Genomic DNA, 18,063 nt, shown 5'->3' on the forward strand with positions numbered 1-18,063 from the left:
TGAATATTCTGTTAAATGTGTAGAGGCTATTTTATTTGTGTTGTTATGTTATGTTGACTGGAGCCTCCATGTTTTTATAGGGGGCCCTGGCCTCTCCTCCTTAGAATGTGTGGCCTTATTTAGTTCGTTGGTCACTTATTCACACCAGTCCAAACTGGGTGATGTGTCCAAGACTGACCAAGAAATACAGTGACATATCTAACTCCTAAAGAAAAGTTTAAGCAGTCTCTTCAGTCTTTTTAAACTTTGCACTGATTGGTTCTGTTTACTAAGGTTTTTTACTCCAACACCTAGACTAGAGTTTTCTTTGTTATAAGCTAAGCTATAAAAGAAAGATTTATATTAACTGTGAAATAAGTTAAATAACTCAAAGTAAAATGAGGAAAATGTCTTTCCTATGATGGAGTATTAGGCCACATTAAGAAGAAAAATATTATTTATCATTTTGAGAATAAAATTGAAGTTTCAAGATTAAAGTTGTAATTCTATTTTGAGAAAAAGAAATCTGAATGTTACAGTTGTTGTATCAAGCAAACTGTCATGGCTGCTTTACCCTCTGCAAAACGTCTTGTGTAGTTGGGTTAATGAGATCGTACTTCAGAATCGGTTTTAGTAAGAAGGAGGTTATTTCTTAGCACATAAACAGAGTGTGGAGAGGACTTTAAGGACATTAAAAAGATGGGATAGAAAGTTAGATGGAAAACTGTGGAAGAAATTCCAAATGTATTCTCAATAATGATCAATATGATCAATAATATATATTACTAATATATTACTAATGCTCCTTCATACTTTTCTACCTGTTACCAACATTAACAGAAAAAAAGGTTTATATGAATGACTCGTATAACCTCGTATTTAATGTCTTGATATATATATATATATATATATATATATATATATATATATATATATATATATATATATATATATATATATCAAGATTTGCAATAACGGTAATTACTCAGTAGAAAATGTGTGGTGCCACTTTACCTTCCAACATTACTCCTTTGCACAGAATTGACAGTAAAAAAGGTATTATTTATATACTTCTTACTGTCTTAGTGCTTTCTACCAAGCATCTTAGTCCTTTCAATGTAAAGAATGCAACAACACCAGCTTGTAGCTCTGCATGCACCTGTCTCTTCATGATACAAACCAAAAGTGAAAGTAATGTGAACACTTCTTACACTGCGCTAAAGTAACAAATACTTCACATTGGCAACCTGTTTAAATGCAATAATTTTGAAGCATTATGAATGAAAGCTAACTCCATGTTTAAGTGAAAAGAAATGAGATTAGCAAGGCTATCTGCTTTTTTTAATGGTAATAGCAGAAACTGAAAAACATAAACACAGCACAAGTTTTAAAGTGTTCAAACTTGCATGGACAGGGACAAGCAGAGTTCGGTTACACGGGTGGTGATATGCCTCACTGTTCACTCACTCTTTATTAACTGGTTCTTAAACAAAGAGAAGATGTTATCTTAAACTGGAAATTTCTGATTATTGCAGTGCATTGAAAAACAAATCGGACAAAAAATGAAATGGTAAATGCAGAAAGGCTTGAAAACTTCAGTGCCATTGTCTCACAGTGACAAAGCAAAAACACTGATATACGTTTTCTTTTCTTTTTTTTCTTCTTTTTTTTCTTCTCAAGAGACAGACACGGTTTTGAGTTTAGTTAAGCATTATGTGGTCAAACCAGTTGAGCTGCTGTGCAAGGTGTGTGCCATTGTGTTCCTCCTTGAATAATTCTCACTCAACGGGCTGCATTAGAGTGGATGAAAGACATGCAAGTAGGTGTTAAACTTGTTTATCTAGGCACAGTATACCAAAAACAGCAACACAAGGAATTTTTGACAAAGGCACAGAGAACACATTATCAAGTGCTGTCCAAAAAAACAGAACAAAAAACCCAAATAGGAACTGTTAACTGTTAAAGTAACACTCTGTGTACTGTTTAAGAATACTTTAGTCTTATAAAGGTTGAACCTTGTTCTGATTAAAAAAAAAACAACAACAAAAAACCCCAGAAAAAAACCTCCTTGTGGACTTTGAACTTTGTCGTTTGTGTTGGTTACACTGTAATCAAGAATTCGGAGCAGGAAGTTTTAGGATTATGCGCATTGCTGAGTCTCGGTTGCAGACAGGAACAGAAAGAAAGAGAGGCAGGGAGAGAGAGGGAGGGACTTGTCTTGATTCAGTACAATGACGTGCGGTGTGGTGCAATTTTCACATGACTCAAGCACTTGTGGGATACTTTGGTAAGGTGTGGAGCTGAACACCCAGTAGAAATGCACACTTTGGAGTGGATTACAACACGAGATTTTAAAGAAAGTAAGACTATTTCTCTATTAGATTACTAATTTTGCTGTAGTTTTATGTCATTATACTCCTGTCTTATCTAATGTCATACTACAGTGTTCTTATTTTTCATGTTTGAATGCGTTTTAAGCAAGGACTATTGAGTTAACAGCGAACACTGTAATGGATTTGTTAACAACACAAAGATTGCCAATGCCAGTCAAGTTGCTAGATCTAAATTGTATTGATTAAGTTATTCTGTTAAACAAAATAACTTATTTTTTTTTTATCTCTTTTTGACTAGACCATAAACAAATGTGAAACACATATTCATATATGTGGGTTTATAGTTTATCTCAGTGCCTCACTCCCTTCCTTGTACAAATAGAGTTTCTATGTGTATAACTTCCAATCTCTAACCCAGCTGATGATCAGGAAGCAGCCAAATTACTCGCTTAACAAGGTTTGAATGTTGCCCTCAGAGAAATATGCGTAGAAGAATGCTGTAGGACTGCTGCAGATACCTAAAGAAGAATGTTGGCTCTTGGATGGTCCTTCTGGTGTATTTTACTGAGTCTACACATGCCACTTCATGGCTTGGAGATTTTTGAACATGACAGCCACAAAGTCATTTGCTCACAGGTACTATAATTTACAGTGCTTAAATACACCGACAATGGCATGCCCTGTACATAAAACACAGTTTTCATTGATAGTTTATCATAATGTCCCTGAACATTTTCATTTCCTGTTTCACCAATCAAGTTATCTGTTCTTAAACATTTAATTAAAAGCAGACAAAAGGTTATATGATCAGAGTGTTTTATGTTTTATAACATAGTCATCAGAACTGCAAATATTGCCACCCAGGCTCATTCAGTAACAAGTCAAATGTTTTTCCTCCAATTTTTTTTCTCCTTAAAGGGTCTCTCTAAATGCAAGATGAAAGATGAGATGCCTGTTAATCCCAGCAAAAACACTGTGGATGTTCAGACACTAAAACCAGATTTTAAGCTCTGCTGTACGAACAAGACAGCATGTGCATTATGTTTGGTGATAGACATAGAGTTTAACATCGATCCAGATGAAGACACGGAGGATCAAGGCTCCTCTGGCTCAGAAATGGAAGAATACAGAGAAGACAAGATCACTTCACAAGGTATTTGAACTCCACTTATAAGTTCAAACATCAGCCTTGTATTAAAACAAAAGGAAACTGTAACGTGCCTTTTTATGTGATGCAATTTTTAAACTTTTGTCTTGGTTGAAGGAAAGCCACTACAGTGAGCAATGACTCTTATTTACTTGAAAGTCAGAGTTACTTGCTGCGATATACAAGCAGATGTGTTTTGGAAGCCATCCAAGTGAGATGTAGAAGAACATGTCCTGGCATGTTGGGAATCATCACTGGAATAATGAATGAGCAAATATGGAGTTTATTTGTGAAATGGTTCGTGTGAAATGAACACGTGTTTGGCTAACAAAACAACAATTTAGCTCACAATAAAAATCAGTTACATCTGATTTGCTTTTTCATAAGTCAATCTGAAGAAGCAGAGGTTTGTTGCAACGCTGTCATAGATAACAGTGGCACAAGTGAAAACCACTAGCTTCAGTTACTAATGGTTAGTAATACAATATAAGTCAAGCGTCTTGACAGATAAGACTACTGGCTTATTGTGGAAATGAAGTTTCAATTCTTTCTTATCCACACCTTCGTTTGTTTCTGTGTTACCACAGGGTCATTGACAGTATGTTATTGCACAGAAGCGTCCATGCCAAAGTGCAAGAAGGTGGTGTTTACAGTGAATAATGAAGCTCTTACTCAACAAAACCAGCTAAAGGTATTGTAAACCCCATGTACTTTGCACTGCCATTACTGCCTCACTCCCAGCATACTTGTCTCATTAACGCTGATCTGTATGTGACTTCTACAGATCTCAGTGGTGATTACTCAGTCAGATGGCTTTCCCTTTGAAATCTCCCTGATTGTCCGTAGCTCAAGTATAACTGAAAGGGTTGCTGCTCCTTCTTTTAATGAAGGTGTGTATTTTTAATTACGTTTGAACTATAAAGCTACAGCTTATTACACATCTGGCAACAGTGACATATATACCTGTTTGTTCTCAGTGTGCTCCCAGGAACTGCAGAAAACTTTACCAGAGTGTCAAGGTAAAACACACAATCAAACAATGTCCCTGTGCATTAAAGCAAAAAACAACAAAGAGAGAGAGAGAGAGAGAGAGAGAGAGAGAGAGAGAGAGAGAAAACATACCTAATAACTGACACTGATTTCCTCTTTTCAGTGCCCAAATTCACATTTGCAGTAAACTCAAAGATGAATCAAGTGGAGCTGCAGCTTGAAGACGGGAATAAGATCCCCCCCTCGATGTGCATCCAGTACGAGCAGAAAGGAAGGTGTCAGGTTAGTGATATCAGTGCCTTAATTTCATGACATTTATAGTTTGTCATTTATATTCTGTACAAAGGTTGGAAAGGGTTTGACTTTTTTTTTTAGTAAAAGAAGCAAAAACACCATTCCAAGTAAAACTGTAGCATTAAAATTTCACTTTATTTCAAATTATTAGAACGCATCAGAGGAGAAATTACTCATCATGTGGAGTTTTTCATGATGTTATATAAACACGAATAAGTATACAATCATAATATTCGATGGCTGGTGTAGGTGAAGCTAATTTTATTACTTTTAGTGTGTGTGAAGAAGGTATTTAGTTTAAGGAATAATTCGAGAATTTGAGGAGGAAATGCTTTCACTGCTTTATTAAATGCACTGCAAATAATAATAAGTAATCATTAACACTGCAAAGTAACTACCTGATAAACATAACCTGATAAATGTAGTGAATATTGTCTTCCTCTGCCCGCAAAAGTAGCTGGGCAATTAGGCAAATTGTACTAAAGTTGTACTACTCTTCGCTGAAGCCATTTTAAATGTTACTCTGCAGAGTTGGAACAGGATGACCATACCACTGTACTCCGTAACCCGCTGCATGTGTCTCCAGGTATCATCAGCTCTTTTACATGATTTCTCCTGGCTAATATCAGCAGTCTTGTGTCCCATGCAGACTTATATGACTATCATATTCACATATTCACATGTCCTATAGCTGTGGTACGAGGATGGACAAAGGTCTACACGGTCACTACAATGCCCCTTCAATAAATCTGGTGAGAAAATTTGAGCAATGTGTATTTATTTAATTGGGATGATTACCTCCTTGAAATGTAGACATCATAACTCACTATGTGTCTCCCCTAGATTCTCTAAATGAATCACAAAAGAACATATGGGAAAATATCACCGTGTCAAAGCCCCATGTACAAATGACCAGCTTTGGAGAAATGTTATCCTGGAACGTGTCTGCACCTTGCAGGCTGGATGGTAAAGTGTGGCTGCTTAAGAAACACAGTCGAAGCAGGAGTGCCTTCAGCCAACAGCTGGAAAATGGCACTGCATGGAAACAAAACATCAAGGGACTCTGGGTAAGAAGTGATACAGCCTAGTGAGGCGTGCACTCCTCTTTTTCAGACTCTTCACTATTACTATCTATCTATCTATCTATCTATCTATCTATCTATCTATCTATCTATCTATCTATCTATCTATCTATCTATCTATCTATCTATCTATCTATCTATCTATCTATCTATCTATCTATCTGTTTTCAAGACCACCTGAAAATGGTAAAAAAAAAAAAAAAAAATCATATTTTACATGGTTGGATCTTAACAAGGTTCCATGTAGAGCTTCAACATCCAACAAGAAGAAAGACAAAACATTTTTTGGAGCACGCAATTTATTGAAAACAGTGCTGAAACAACTCAGACAATTATGGCGCCCCTTCCACTGTGGCGTGTAGAAAACATCTCAGGTGGGATCTGCTTGTCATGCCAGTAACGTTGGAATCAAGGTTACATTTTTTCTCATCAGAGAATAAAACTTTCTTCCACCTTTCAATGTCCCATGTTTGGTCCAAACGGTCAGGTATATGGATTTCAAGAGACTCTTTTTGCGACCCTGCTTATGCAGTTCAGCAACCTGACGACACTCAAAAAGGGAACATTTTTTTGCTTTTGCCTTCAGAACACCGTGACAGTGTGATTACCTGACAGAATTTGACAATGAATCAATTTTTCTTTGACAGATTTGGCCTTTTGATCAGCTGTAAAACAGCCTGTTTCAGTTTCAGCGTTGTTTTCAAAAAACTACATGCTCAAAAATGTTTTGTCTCACTCCCATTTCTTCTTGTTGCATATTGAAGCGCTACTTGGAACCTTGTTAAGATCCAATCATGCAAAATTTTTTTTGCCATTTTTGCAAGTGGTCTTAAACTTTTGATCGGGATTGCATGCACTATATCAGTTTGTTCCAGCTCTTAATTGAAAATAAAGGACATTTGCAACGAGTGAAGTACCAATATTAGTATCAATGTATCTGTATTAGACAAAAATAAAATAAAACAGTGTCTAGCTGAACACCCTATTTTATAAACTAATAGGATTTGCAATTGTTTCATCAGGTGAACACATTTGTGTTTGAAAATGTACCCCTCCGGCCCTTGCCGTGTTTGATGGTAAAGTATTCCAAAATGTATAGACTTAGTCATACCTGATTCCTGAACAGAGGTAACTCCTTTGTTTTTATTTGTTTGTGCAGATGAGAGTAAAGGGAATGGAACATGACCTAGGTCCATTTTGTTTTGATGACAATGGTAGGTACATGTCACATTTTAAAAATTGTAAAAGAATAGCATTCTTCTATTTTCTGAAAAGGGATTTTATTTTTTCCTAGTTGCAGCTGGCAGGTGGCGCTGGAGTCTCCTAGCCACTGCTGTTATGCTGCTGGCTTTCATTACTGTGCTGTTGTTATGGTCCTTTCATAAATCTATCAAGGGTAAGTTTGAAAATTTCCTTTTCTTTTTCGCGTTAGTAGTCTAACAATAACATCGCGTATTCACGGTGCAGCGAATCAGTTATTTGTGAAGAGATAAATATCCATGTAGTGATAAATCCAGTGATTTAAATTTACCTGTTCTTACTTTTATAGGATGGGTGTGGAGCTGGCAACACGGTGGGATAGTAAAAAGTGAGTTTTTTTTCTCTACTTTCACTAAAACACACAAACACATACACCCACAACAATACAATTCTAACTTACTTTTCTCTAAAGTTTGTAAGATGCGTCATGTTGTCCTGCTGAGCCCCCCAGACGTGGATGATGCCACTTCTAAGTTGGTGTGTCAGATCGGGTCCAACCTCAGCGACAAGGGCTTCAGTGTGTCTGTCGACCAGTGGAGCAGGAGGGAGCAGTGTAATTGGGGGCCTCTGCCATGGCTGCATTCACAGCTGCTGGAGCTTAACAGCCTGGGTGGCCGAGTTCTGCTGGTTCTGACACGTAGAGCCTTGGAGAGAACCGAAGAATGGATGCACTGGAACAAAGATATTATCAACGAAAGCATGGGGAACAAAGAAAATGATCTACCAAAGCTGTGGTCACCGTATTCTGATTTGTTCACAGCCTCCCTGTCCCTAATTCAAGCTGACAAGCTCCTTGATAGAGCTGGTAAACGTTTCGTTCTGGTGAAATTTGATTCCCACCCAAGAGAGACTCACACCAGAGACAGGTGTTTACCAGAGCTTCTTCAGGGGCTGCCACTGTTTAGTCTTCCCTCTCAGAATCAGTCTCTCCTAGCTGAGCTAACTGTGACAAAGACAGAGAGAGGATCATATGGAGGAAGGTGAGGTACTCCAATGGCTAAAAAGGGACCAAGACCAGCAAGAGGGCATCATCGTGTAAATCTTTTAAATCACCCAAATGTACTTTAATAAGCTGTATTGCTTTTTTGTGTACATGAAGAATATGTTCATCAGAGTTGGCTGCCATGAAGATGATATGCTAATGAAGAATAAGACTCCCGACTCAGTGATAAGTGATACAAATACAGTCAACAAATTCCATACAGAGACCATAACCAATAATCTGTTGTTCTAAATCTCCACATACCTTCAAGCCTTATTTTATTTTATTTTTTAAATCTGCTTAAGCAGAAGCAGCTGCTGTACCAGGACAGTGTATACAAACTGACAGTATAAACTAAGTCCTGACATATCTTGAGATGATCATCTCTGTACACAAAGACAACGGCAAAAAAATCTGGATGATCTATTCATTTTGGTCTTTTAGGGGATTTTTTGAAAGCAAGAACGATTATAGTCTTATTGTCAAAGCTGCAAAACTGTAACTCCTACAGACTAAAAATAACCGTGCACGGAAGCCTGTCCACACCTGTCTATAACTATATTTGCCTCTGTTTTTGTTTTTTTGTTTGGTTTAAAAGCTAAAACACATCGAGTTATGATTGGTCTTTGGAAGGACAGCGGCTCTTATTGGGCCAGTGTAAGGACTTACTGAAGTACTTGTTATAAGTATTACCACATTCCGTAAGAGCGGTGTCTTGGGACGGATATGTGCTCCGCCCGCGCGGGAGGTGTGAGTTATCTCTGCAACCGAACACAATGTAGCCAACAGCCGGGTCATGTGTCAAGCGGGTCTGTCTTGGATTCACTTCTTTTAAAGTTTTCTGCCCGTTTCACCCTATAGCAGCGCGAAGGTAACGAATACTCTTCATTTCAGAGTCAGTTTGTTGCTGGTCGTGTTGCTTGTTTTAGTGTCAGATTTTCTGTCGGCTGATATGTTTGTTTTTTTCAACGTGAAACATGAAGAACCAGAGACTGGCATCAAGGCTACTTTATATTTAGAAGCACGGTAACCGAGTACGTCCGGTTTCTTTTGGTTTTGTTTGTTTGTTTATGTTAATGTTCGTTTTTATATTGAACCAAACAGTGGTGGAACAAATAAATTAACTAAGAATATTTTAGAAGTTAATATCCTTTATATGGAAAATCCTAATTAGGGTGTGTTAAGCAATGTATTCTGTTACCCCAGCCAATACTGGAGGTTTCCATTTTTAGACTTTTCGGGAAGTAAAACAAAATTTATTAGCTTTATAGCAACTTTATAATTTCTGCTCAAGTGTGGTGCATAATTTGCTACAGCTGCAGATAATATTGAGTACAATGTAAACAATGTAACCACTCTACTGGGCAAACTAGGTGATGACATCATTTCTAAATTACCACAAGCCTCTTTTTTTCAGCATTTAGTTCAATAAAAAAAATCAATCAATAAATAAAAAACAGTCAGACAACAAATACCTTTGATATGATATATCTGTGATGTTCCAGTAACTGTTGATAATAGCAGTTAATTGATATAGCTTTCAGAACTGTAATAGTATTTTTGTGTATTTTTAAGCAACCTTTGTTTATATGTAAAACTTTAATATATAAAACCTGTGTCAAAACAAAACAAAAACGTTTGTGTTATGTGTGAAATATTGTGAAGCAGTGTTGGAGACCATTAAATATAATTGTGGAAAATAACTGATATTGTCATGAAGTAAACAGATAAATCTCACTTTATCTCTACTAACACAAGCACCATTTCGTAAAGACATGGTATTTTGGAGCAAATTCATAGTTTCATCTTCTGGCCAGATGGGCATGAAGAGTCTCCACAGAAACCTGCTTCAGGGTGTTTGTCTATGGAGTCTGCTGGCTGTTCAGGTGAGCAGTTGTCCAGATAGCTGCAGTTTGTGTTCAGGGCCAGAAAATGACCAGTGTGAGGAATGCAGAGATGGATGGACACTCCATAATAAGATCTGTGTAGGTACTGTATACAGAGCTTCTTTCTGGAGTCAAGACATTATCACTTATATATTTAATTTTTTTTAAAAGGTGTTTTTACATTTTTAAATGTTATGTTTTAGACATCGATGAGTGTGGCACACAGCTGGGTAACTGTCCTCCAAACAGTTACTGCTTTAATACAGAAGGATCCTTTGAGTGCAGAGGTCAGTGCCTTAGAGTTGGTGTTAAAGAAACTATGTTGGATACTCATGCAGAAAATTAAGAATTGGACCTATTGTTCACTTGTTTGCTTATTATTTGCAGCAGCTTAAGAATGCGATGCAGGCAGTGGATTAAAAAAAAGGAAATGACCCCTCTTTTCTCAGGCTGCGACGTGGCCTGTGTGGGCTGCTTGGGTAGCGGACCAGCACGCTGCAGGAAATGTGCTTCTGGGTACAGACTGACAGGATCCAAGTGTTTGGGTAAATACAAGAGAATAGTTTGTGCATGATATATGCACGAGTTCCAAAAATGCTGGAACACTGTAAAACTGGCCTGTGCCATATTGTGTTGTAATAAAATACCTGGTATGATTCTTTCTCACAATATAAAAGTGTTTTTGCAATATTGTTGCCTTAAAAATAGCACAAAATGCACAAAAATGAGACAAGCTCAGGTGTGTTTGAAGAAAGAGCTTGTATGTCAGCCTCCAGTGAAAAGAGTACACTGAAAAAATATGCAAGAAAATTGTTCCCATTAGAGGTCAAAACAACAAAACTTGAGGCAAAAACACCATTGAGTGCAACCAGGCTATGAAGGAGGAGATACTAGTAGATGATTAAATGTGAACCAAAAGCAAACAAATGACTCAGTAAAGCATCGCTAGCTATATGTACTAGTTTCACTCTATATGACAGACAGAGCAAAAAGTAGGTGAAAAATAATGATGCAGGTACATGGTGGAAAAGTAGAGCTCCAAAGTTCTAGCTGCTTAAAAAGTCTGACCATTCTGTTGCTATTGTTTTGCTCAGATATAGATGAATGCAGTGACCGTGTGCTTGCCTGCCATGGTCTCGATGAGATTTGTACCAACACAGAAGGATCTTTCCGTTGTGACTGCGCTGAAGGATTCATCCGCATGGACAGTGTTTGCGTGAAAAAGCAGTTGCCTCGTGAGTGCCACCTAATGTTAACCATGGACACTTACAAATACATGAACAGAAAATTTGCTCAAAGGAAACCAAACTGAATTCTTCTTTTCTCCCACCCTTCTGCAGATTTTGAGGAGAAAGGTCTATTTGAGGATATCCAGGATGATGAGGTGGAGATACTGAAGCAGATGTTTTTTGGGGTGGTCCTTTGTGCTCTGGCAACACTTGCAGCAAAGGGAGATTTGGTCTACACATCTGTGTTTATGGGAGCATTGGCAGCCATGGCGGGTTACTGGCTTTCTGATCGAGGCGACCGATTGTTAAACAGCTTTGTAAAGGGACATTAGAGTTGCAGACTTTTGCAAAGAGAACTTTACAGGAAATGGACAAACCAATGCGCTGCTGCTTAGAGTGGCCATGGAGTTTTGCATTATTTTGTATTGTGTGGAATATAATATGTGCTTTTAAAAATGTCTTGTTTGTTAAAGTGTATAAACTATTACTTTAAGTTTATGCTGCTTATAAAATTTTTTGATTCAGGAGGGTGACATTTAGTGTGCCTTATCTTCTGCAAGTCTGCAGATTTTTCTCAGACTCATGGATTTAAATTGTTTTTCCATAAGTCAGTGTGTGATATCATGGTCCTTATGGAGTACGGAAAAGAAAATATATTTGTGCAGTGAGATTACAAAAGGTTGATTCAGTTAAGCAGCTAAAGAGTTGAAGTGCATTTGGTGGTATCTAACATCGTCTTATTTCGTAGAATAAAATTACAGATGTCTTGAATTCTATGTGCACATTGCAGTTTTAGTGAGTTTGATTACGGAGATTCAAGTAAAACCTGTTAAATCTTTAAAAGTATTGGCACAGGCACCCAGGAAAAACTGACTTTCAGGGTCTCAAGTATCTTTCTCACAAGGACATTAATGAAGCTGCAGACATCTAAATACCACGGTGAATGTTGTCTCACTTTACACAAGTAAGAGCCAAAGAATCCAAACTAAAGATCTAAACAAAGGGGGGAGAAGGTATCTTAGCAGAAGGCTTAGGAAGAAAGTCATGTGTTTAGATTATTATATATATCAAACAAACACATTAATGTTGTGCTCCTGCAGCAGTCCAAGGTAATGACCATGGCCAGTTTTCCATATAAAATGCTGCTGTTATTTGTATGTACTGCATTAGAAATGACCAACGATTGGGTTTTTTTTCTCTGTATTTGGAGCAGCCAAAATACAATGAGAGAATGCTTTCACCACCCTTTTTTTTTTTTTTTTTTTTTTTTTTAGGTACACCTGTTCAGCTGCCGTTTATGCAAATATATAGTTGGCTAATGATTTAAGTGACTTTGACTATGTCAAGGTTGTTGTTGCCAGACAGCCTGGTCTCAGTATTTCACAAACTGGTGATCTATTTAAAATTTCCCAACATAACCATCTTTATAGTTTACAGACGATGGTCCAAGGCATGTGGACCCCAGCTCAGCAGCCAGACCCTGAACTTTAACATGTAGCAAAAGCAGCGATGAGCAGTTAGGCTGCTGCCTCCATTTCTACCTGTTCATGTTTCTGAAGTCAAAGTCTCTCTGTGCTGGTTTTCATCTTTGCTTTTTGCTGTCAGCACAAACTAAAGGAAAGATTATGTGTCCTCATTAGGATCCTGATTTGTGTTGGTGTATGGAAATTTGTAGTAAAGCTGTTATGTTCAATGCTTTCCATGTGCACATTTTTCAAGGTATAAATGCTCAAATAAATACTTTACATACAGTTATTCTGAATCAGTCATCTTCAGTGAGCATTAAATCAGGTTTTAACTTAAAGAAGGTAGACAAAGTTTATGTATAAAGTAGCAACTGTTTAAGTGATTTTAGTTGAAAAATCACAAACGCAGACAGAAAGAAAGTCACCTTTATTTGATGGATATAAACAAGCTGGCCAACACTCAATAGTAATATTCTGATACAGCACATACAATAGCAAACTGGGGCACTGAGGACAGCCTCCTATAGTTTTTATAAAACAAAACATTACAGAGTATCCATGCTTTTTTTTTCCCCCAAACTTACTCAATCTCACTTTTTTTTTTTAATTTAGGGACTTTCTCTTTATAAAGTTGTTGTTGTTTTTGTTCAGTTTTTTTTAAATAGTTTTATCTTGTGCATTCACACAACAACATACACGCACTCATAAACAAATAAATTGCAGTTATGCACGCACACATCCCTCTTTTCTGAATGCATTTACACCAGCAACTCCAAGAACATGCTGCACTCTCACAGAACTGCACAGGCTGTCTACTAAGGGGACACAGTAAGTGAGACACACATCACTCTCAAACACAACATCACACCGTCACAATGCACGATGCAGATGCAATTAATGTATGAGGAATGATGCTTTATGGGAGATTAGCTCACGTTCACACGAATAATCATTCAGCATGCTGGACACACATTTAGTTTGCTCCTTGGTTTTTACTGTACACCTCAAAACATTTACCTATACAAATAGTACAGTCTCAAACTGGCATGTTCAGTGCACCGAAAAAATAGAAAAAATAAAGCTAACTTAAATACAAAAAAATGAATAATAAAAAAGTAAACATAATATTTGTTCCGTTAAACAAAAGCGTTTCTGGCATTGGTCACAGTGATTTGTTTAATCCAAAGTTTTCAGTGATTTGCAGTAAAACAAAAACAACCTGTTTACAAGAATACAGTGAAAATGTATGGTAGGCTTTTTTTTTTCTTTTTTCTGAAGGCTTTTGAAAATTACTGGTGACTTTTCAAGTCTTTCTACACATCTGTTTCTAGGCACCGATGAAGCCTTGCCTTCTCAAATCTGTCACGCGCAATGTCAGATTACTCTTGCGTCTAAGCTCAGGAAACCAGTCCCAGCCTCTAAGCCTTGGTGTCTCCGAAACCTTTTTTTGACGCAACAGTAGAGAAATCGCTCTGCATAGAGAACAGGAGATTATCCTTACATCATCGCTTTCAGTTGGCACATTATGTAAAAATCGACATGCATGGGCACAATTGAAATGTCGTCTACCATGTAAATCATATGTTACTATTTCATGGTAGGAGAACTCCCTACTTCAAGTATTCAGTAGATAAGGACCTGAAAATAGAGGATTCATACTTCATCCCCCTCTCGGTGTAGTGAGAGGATTGTTGCTCCTCTGTCTGTTTGCATTGTCTTCCCTTTTGTTTTTTTTAAACATCCAAGTCAGGATTTATCTTAACATTTGTAAACACAAACAGCAAGGTTTCACACGGTCTGTTGGTTCTTGGTCAGTGGATCAGAGCCGTAACGGTGGGAAGCAGACACATAAAAGATGATGCACAGATCACCTTGGAGTGATGAGTAAATGGAAAGACATTTATATACAACAACCAACACTTGGCCATAAAAGGGAGACACACAGGCACTATGAGGGTTAGAGAGAGGAACTGGGGATTGTAACAGTCTACTTCATTTTTCCACTATACTGTAACAATTTGTGTGCGCGTGTGTTTTTTTTTTCTACTCTGTTAGCTGTCACAGTCACATACATCATCACTTCGGCTTACGAGACAACAACAACGACAAACACACGAAGGAAATGCATCCAGACAGAGTCACTCAAACCTCCGGTTGGGTGATAACTGTGATAGTCCTCTCACAAGTGCAAGCTTCTGACTGCTGAGTTCAGCAGACATAATCTCAATGCTACCTGTGCGAGCTGCAAAATTAAAAAAATAAATAAAGTCGCTGTTCAAAGTCGTCACCACAGGCAAAGTGGTCTTCAACTGAGTTGTTTTTCACATTAAGAAAGGAATGTAATAATGTCACCTTTTCTAAACTTCTAGATAGATTTGGATACACTTCTTTGTTTCCCATAAACTGTCCTAAAGCTCTTAATTTTTTTTTATTTGGGCTGTCCTGTATTTTCAGACAGGGAATGTTAAATTTGCTGCTGAGGGGGGTTTTCATATACAGTACAAATCAGAGGAAAATCACACCGCTCAACGCTCTAAATAAGACATTTCTCAGACCTCCAGCCAGATAGAAAAATAACCATGAAGAAAAAAGAAACATATATATATTATATATATATATTTATATAGTATCTTGTCAGTTTGAAATGATTTTCTGACCACATATAGACACACTCTATAGATTTCTCTCTATATGTATAATATATTCATATCTATCATATGTGTACAGTTTTTACGAGGCACAGGCCACCTTGTTGAGAAGGAGAAAACAAGTCACTATGTTTGGGGAGGTCACACAAACTACTGCTGGAAGAGTACAAGGGAGAGGGGAGCAGGAGCATACTCTAGGTCAGACACTGGTGTGTCAGTGGCTCCAATAGACCTGCAGGATAAACATCTATTGGACACTGCCTTCTCTTTATAGTCTAGAATGATGCTTATAGTAGCAGTATTTGCTGAGGGACCTAGCCTCTGTTTGTGGATCACAAACCCCATTTGTCAAATCATATGTACAAAGAACTCCTTTACAGTTGTTTATGAAGCCCATTGTGGGATCAAGTCCCTTTACTGTAAAAGGACTAAAAGATGCTCTTTACCAGGTCTTCTCACACCGTTTAGTTTGAGCACCAGCAGAAGCACCATTAGTAAAAATTCCTGCAACACAGAGGAGGTGCATAGGTGCATAGTCTCAGAAATAATCTAAATAATCTGATCAATATATTCTGACCACTCCCTTGGCTGCTGTGATTGGACAATTAAATCATTTTGACTTGATTTAAGTAAGGATGGGAATGCATTCACTCTATGTTTACATCTGCATAGTTTATTTCTTTTTTTGACTACTTTTGATTAAAATGAGGTAAGATGAAGATAAAATCCAGTGCAGCCACAGCCTTAAGGCTAAAACTAGCCAGAGAACTGGAAGGCCCTGCTTGCACAGCCACAGAGACCTCTTGATGTTGCAGGCAAGGCTCAAGCCTGTCATCAGTCAGATCAAAGCTCTTCGTTTTACCAACAAGAAATGACAAAAGAAACCCTAAAACCACTTAATCTGGACTGTGTGGAACATGCTAGTAAAGGGACACCACGTCACGTTTAGAAATGCTGAAGAAACACATGGCAGGTAAAAAGGTTAAAAAAAGAAAAAGAAAGGAAGAAGTCACTGCGTGCCACGGAGGGAAAATATAGCTCAGCAAAACAATCTGATGATTACAACACGCCGAAGGTCATGACAGCCAGGCAGAGGGGTCAGATGTCACCAGGTGAGTCAGGAGGGCAGTGAGGATTGAAAAACCATGACAAGAGTCAGGCGGAGGAGCCAACCAGAGCCAGAGTAGTCAGTTAGGCAGGTGAAACAGTCAGCAAGACAACCATGATCTTGAACCAGTCAAAGGAAGAAGGAGGAAGGAAGAAATACTGGGCTGACAGACGGTCATGAGATCTCTGCTGGGTGGATCAAGAGAGCGCCGTTGGCCTGAACTTGTGACAGACAGGTGAGTTGACCTCGGTGTAACCTCTGATACAGTGCTCCCGTGTTAATCACATGTCCAAGCAACAATTAGACACACACAGAACATCTCTTTCTCCATATCGTTCTCTCTCCTTCCATTTCAGTTGTGAATATCTAATGTTGTGTGAAGTGGAGTGCGTCTTGTCCTGTTCACACCAAGAAGAGCTCCCACATCACCTTAAACAGAACATGAAGGAGACAGTGGAAGTTTCAGTTTGGAAAGATTTTTCTTTTAGTGTAATTAATATAATGTTCACTACAGCATGTCTATGCGTGTCCAGATGGGTGAAATACCTGCTCAGCTGTCAGTCTCTATGCATGACCTGCACACCTGAGTTCCCCCTCCTCTTCCTGGGAAAAAAAGGTCCCGTTGCTGGGTACTGATTGAGTGGAGGTAATAAATATTTAGTTGGGTAGTGTTACAACATCATGGCATGGCTGTGCTCCTCCAGTAGTGACTGAATCATCTGAATGTGAGAAAAAAAAATACAAAGATATATAAAGATAAAAATATAAATCTGACAAACATGCTGAGATTTTTACAAAACACCACAGACTCCGCTGCCAAAGAAGTAAAATTAAGAAAGTCTTAAATATTTCTCACCCCTCAAAACAACATTAGAGCTTTGGTTGTCACAGCAAGGATTATGCCCAAATGCCCTCCTCGTCATCCTGTCGTTGGCAGCGTTATGCATGAGGAGAAGAAAGCAGCAGAAGCTGTTATGTTGCTTTTATTCAAAGCAGCATTGAGAACTGGAGGGACTGAAACTGTGTCTTATTTATTGAGACCAACATCTGGTGACTGGAGCGATGTCAGCGGTTAATTCTTTGTTCGCTTAATGTCACAACTATTTCTCTACAACAGAATTTTAACATTGCATCTATTGTCCAACTACTGTGCTACTGTGTATTTGACAGTCTGTCAAAGCAAACTTCTAAGAGATAAGATAAGATAAGATAAGATAGAACTTTATTAATCCCTCGGGTGGGTTCCTCTGGGAAATTCGACTTCCAAAAAGCACAGCAACGACCGAAGTTACAGTTACAGAATTGTTATATATATATATATATACACACACACACACACATATATATAAATACAGAGACAAATATAAATAAAATATACAAAGGGGATAAATAGAATAAATAGGAATAAAAAATAAAAATACAAGTGAATTGCACATTTCAAGTATTGAGTCTATTGCACTGTTGACTATTTACAAAAAGTATTGCACAAGGTATTGTACAGTGAGGTGAAGAGGCACTACAGCTTAGTTGTTCCCCCCTCCTTTGTCCTCCTGTTTCCCCTCCCTCTCCCCTCCAGAGAGGAGTTAAACAGTTTGATGGCGTGTGGGACAAAGGAGTTTTTAAGTCTGTTAGTTCTTGTCTTGGGGAGAAGCAACCTGT

The 18,063-nt window shown here is 37.9% G+C and overlaps 3 protein-coding genes across 11 annotated transcripts in view; 2 read left to right on the forward strand and 1 right to left on the reverse strand.

The window, feature by feature from the left end:
* Positions 1–1,629: 1,629 nt before the first annotated feature.
* LOC147330743 (uncharacterized) lies at positions 1,630–9,770 on the forward strand. Its single transcript, XM_086292520.1, has 15 exons — positions 1,630–2,339; positions 2,789–2,948; positions 3,231–3,465; positions 4,047–4,150; positions 4,244–4,349; positions 4,437–4,478; positions 4,613–4,731; positions 5,273–5,329; positions 5,435–5,495; positions 5,587–5,810; positions 6,848–6,901; positions 6,985–7,039; positions 7,120–7,221; positions 7,375–7,413; positions 7,498–9,770. Exons 2-15 carry the CDS (start codon positions 2,841–2,843, stop codon positions 8,067–8,069), a joined length of 1,878 nt encoding a protein of 625 aa, XP_086148646.1. The 5' UTR covers positions 1,630–2,339; positions 2,789–2,840; the 3' UTR covers positions 8,070–9,770.
* Positions 8,808–12,937, forward strand: creld1a (CRELD disulfide isomerase 1a). Of its 4 annotated transcripts, none has more exons than XM_086292525.1 (6): positions 8,808–8,938; positions 9,885–10,056; positions 10,157–10,240; positions 10,403–10,498; positions 11,048–11,188; positions 11,294–12,937. In XM_086292525.1, exons 2-6 carry the CDS (start codon positions 9,885–9,887, stop codon positions 11,512–11,514), a joined length of 714 nt encoding a protein of 237 aa, XP_086148651.1. In that variant the 5' UTR covers positions 8,808–8,938; the 3' UTR covers positions 11,515–12,937. The 4 variants fall into 4 exon arrangements, with proteins under 4 accessions (XP_086148651.1, XP_086148647.1, XP_086148648.1 ...); XM_086292521.1 differs by having other exon boundaries at positions 8,864–8,938; positions 9,826–10,056; XM_086292522.1 differs by having other exon boundaries at positions 8,870–8,938; positions 9,841–10,056.
* A 4,017-nt stretch (positions 12,938–16,954) lies between these two features.
* The window catches only part of erc2 (ELKS/RAB6-interacting/CAST family member 2), a 46,312-nt gene continuing 45,203 nt past the window's right edge, over positions 16,955–18,063 (reverse strand). For all 6 annotated transcript variants that reach the window (XM_086292517.1, XM_086292515.1, XM_086292516.1 and 3 more), the window contains 2 exons: positions 17,261–17,328; positions 16,955–17,123 (listed from right to left, as the gene is read on the reverse strand). In XM_086292517.1, coding sequence (XP_086148643.1) covers positions 17,302–17,328 — 27 coding nt within the window. In that variant the 3' untranslated portion in view covers positions 16,955–17,123; positions 17,261–17,301. The remainder of the gene's footprint in view (positions 17,124–17,260; positions 17,329–18,063) is intronic.

This window comes from Aulonocara sp. 'chitande type north' Nkhata Bay, linkage group LG5, assembly GCF_057382095.1.
Source record: "Aulonocara sp. 'chitande type north' Nkhata Bay isolate Kocher_YH1m ecotype deep benthic linkage group LG5, A_spYH_male_GT1.1, whole genome shotgun sequence".
Classification (NCBI taxonomy): domain Eukaryota; kingdom Metazoa; phylum Chordata; class Actinopteri; order Cichliformes; family Cichlidae; genus Aulonocara; species Aulonocara sp. 'chitande type north' Nkhata Bay.

What these genes read in the sequence shown, in the direction of transcription:
- LOC147330743 (XM_086292520.1), top strand. Translation starts at nt 2,841, where the DNA reads ATGTTGGCTCTTGGATGGTCCTTCTGGTGTATTTTACTGAGTCTACAC. An exon ending in CTCAACAAAACCAGCTAAAG is followed by an intron (nt 4,151 to 4,243) that starts GTATTGTAAACC and finishes TGACTTCTACAG; the next exon opens with ATCTCAGTGGTGATTACTCA. An exon ending in AACTTTACCAGAGTGTCAAG is followed by an intron (nt 4,479 to 4,612) that starts GTAAAACACACA and finishes TCCTCTTTTCAG; the next exon opens with TGCCCAAATTCACATTTGCA.
- creld1a (XM_086292521.1), top strand. Translation starts at nt 9,843, where the DNA reads ATGGTATTTTGGAGCAAATTCATAGTTTCATCTTCTGGCCAGATGGGC. An exon ending in GACAGGATCCAAGTGTTTGG is followed by an intron (nt 10,499 to 11,047) that starts GTAAATACAAGA and finishes TGTTTTGCTCAG; the next exon opens with ATATAGATGAATGCAGTGAC. An exon ending in CGTGAAAAAGCAGTTGCCTC is followed by an intron (nt 11,189 to 11,293) that starts GTGAGTGCCACC and finishes ACCCTTCTGCAG; the next exon opens with ATTTTGAGGAGAAAGGTCTA.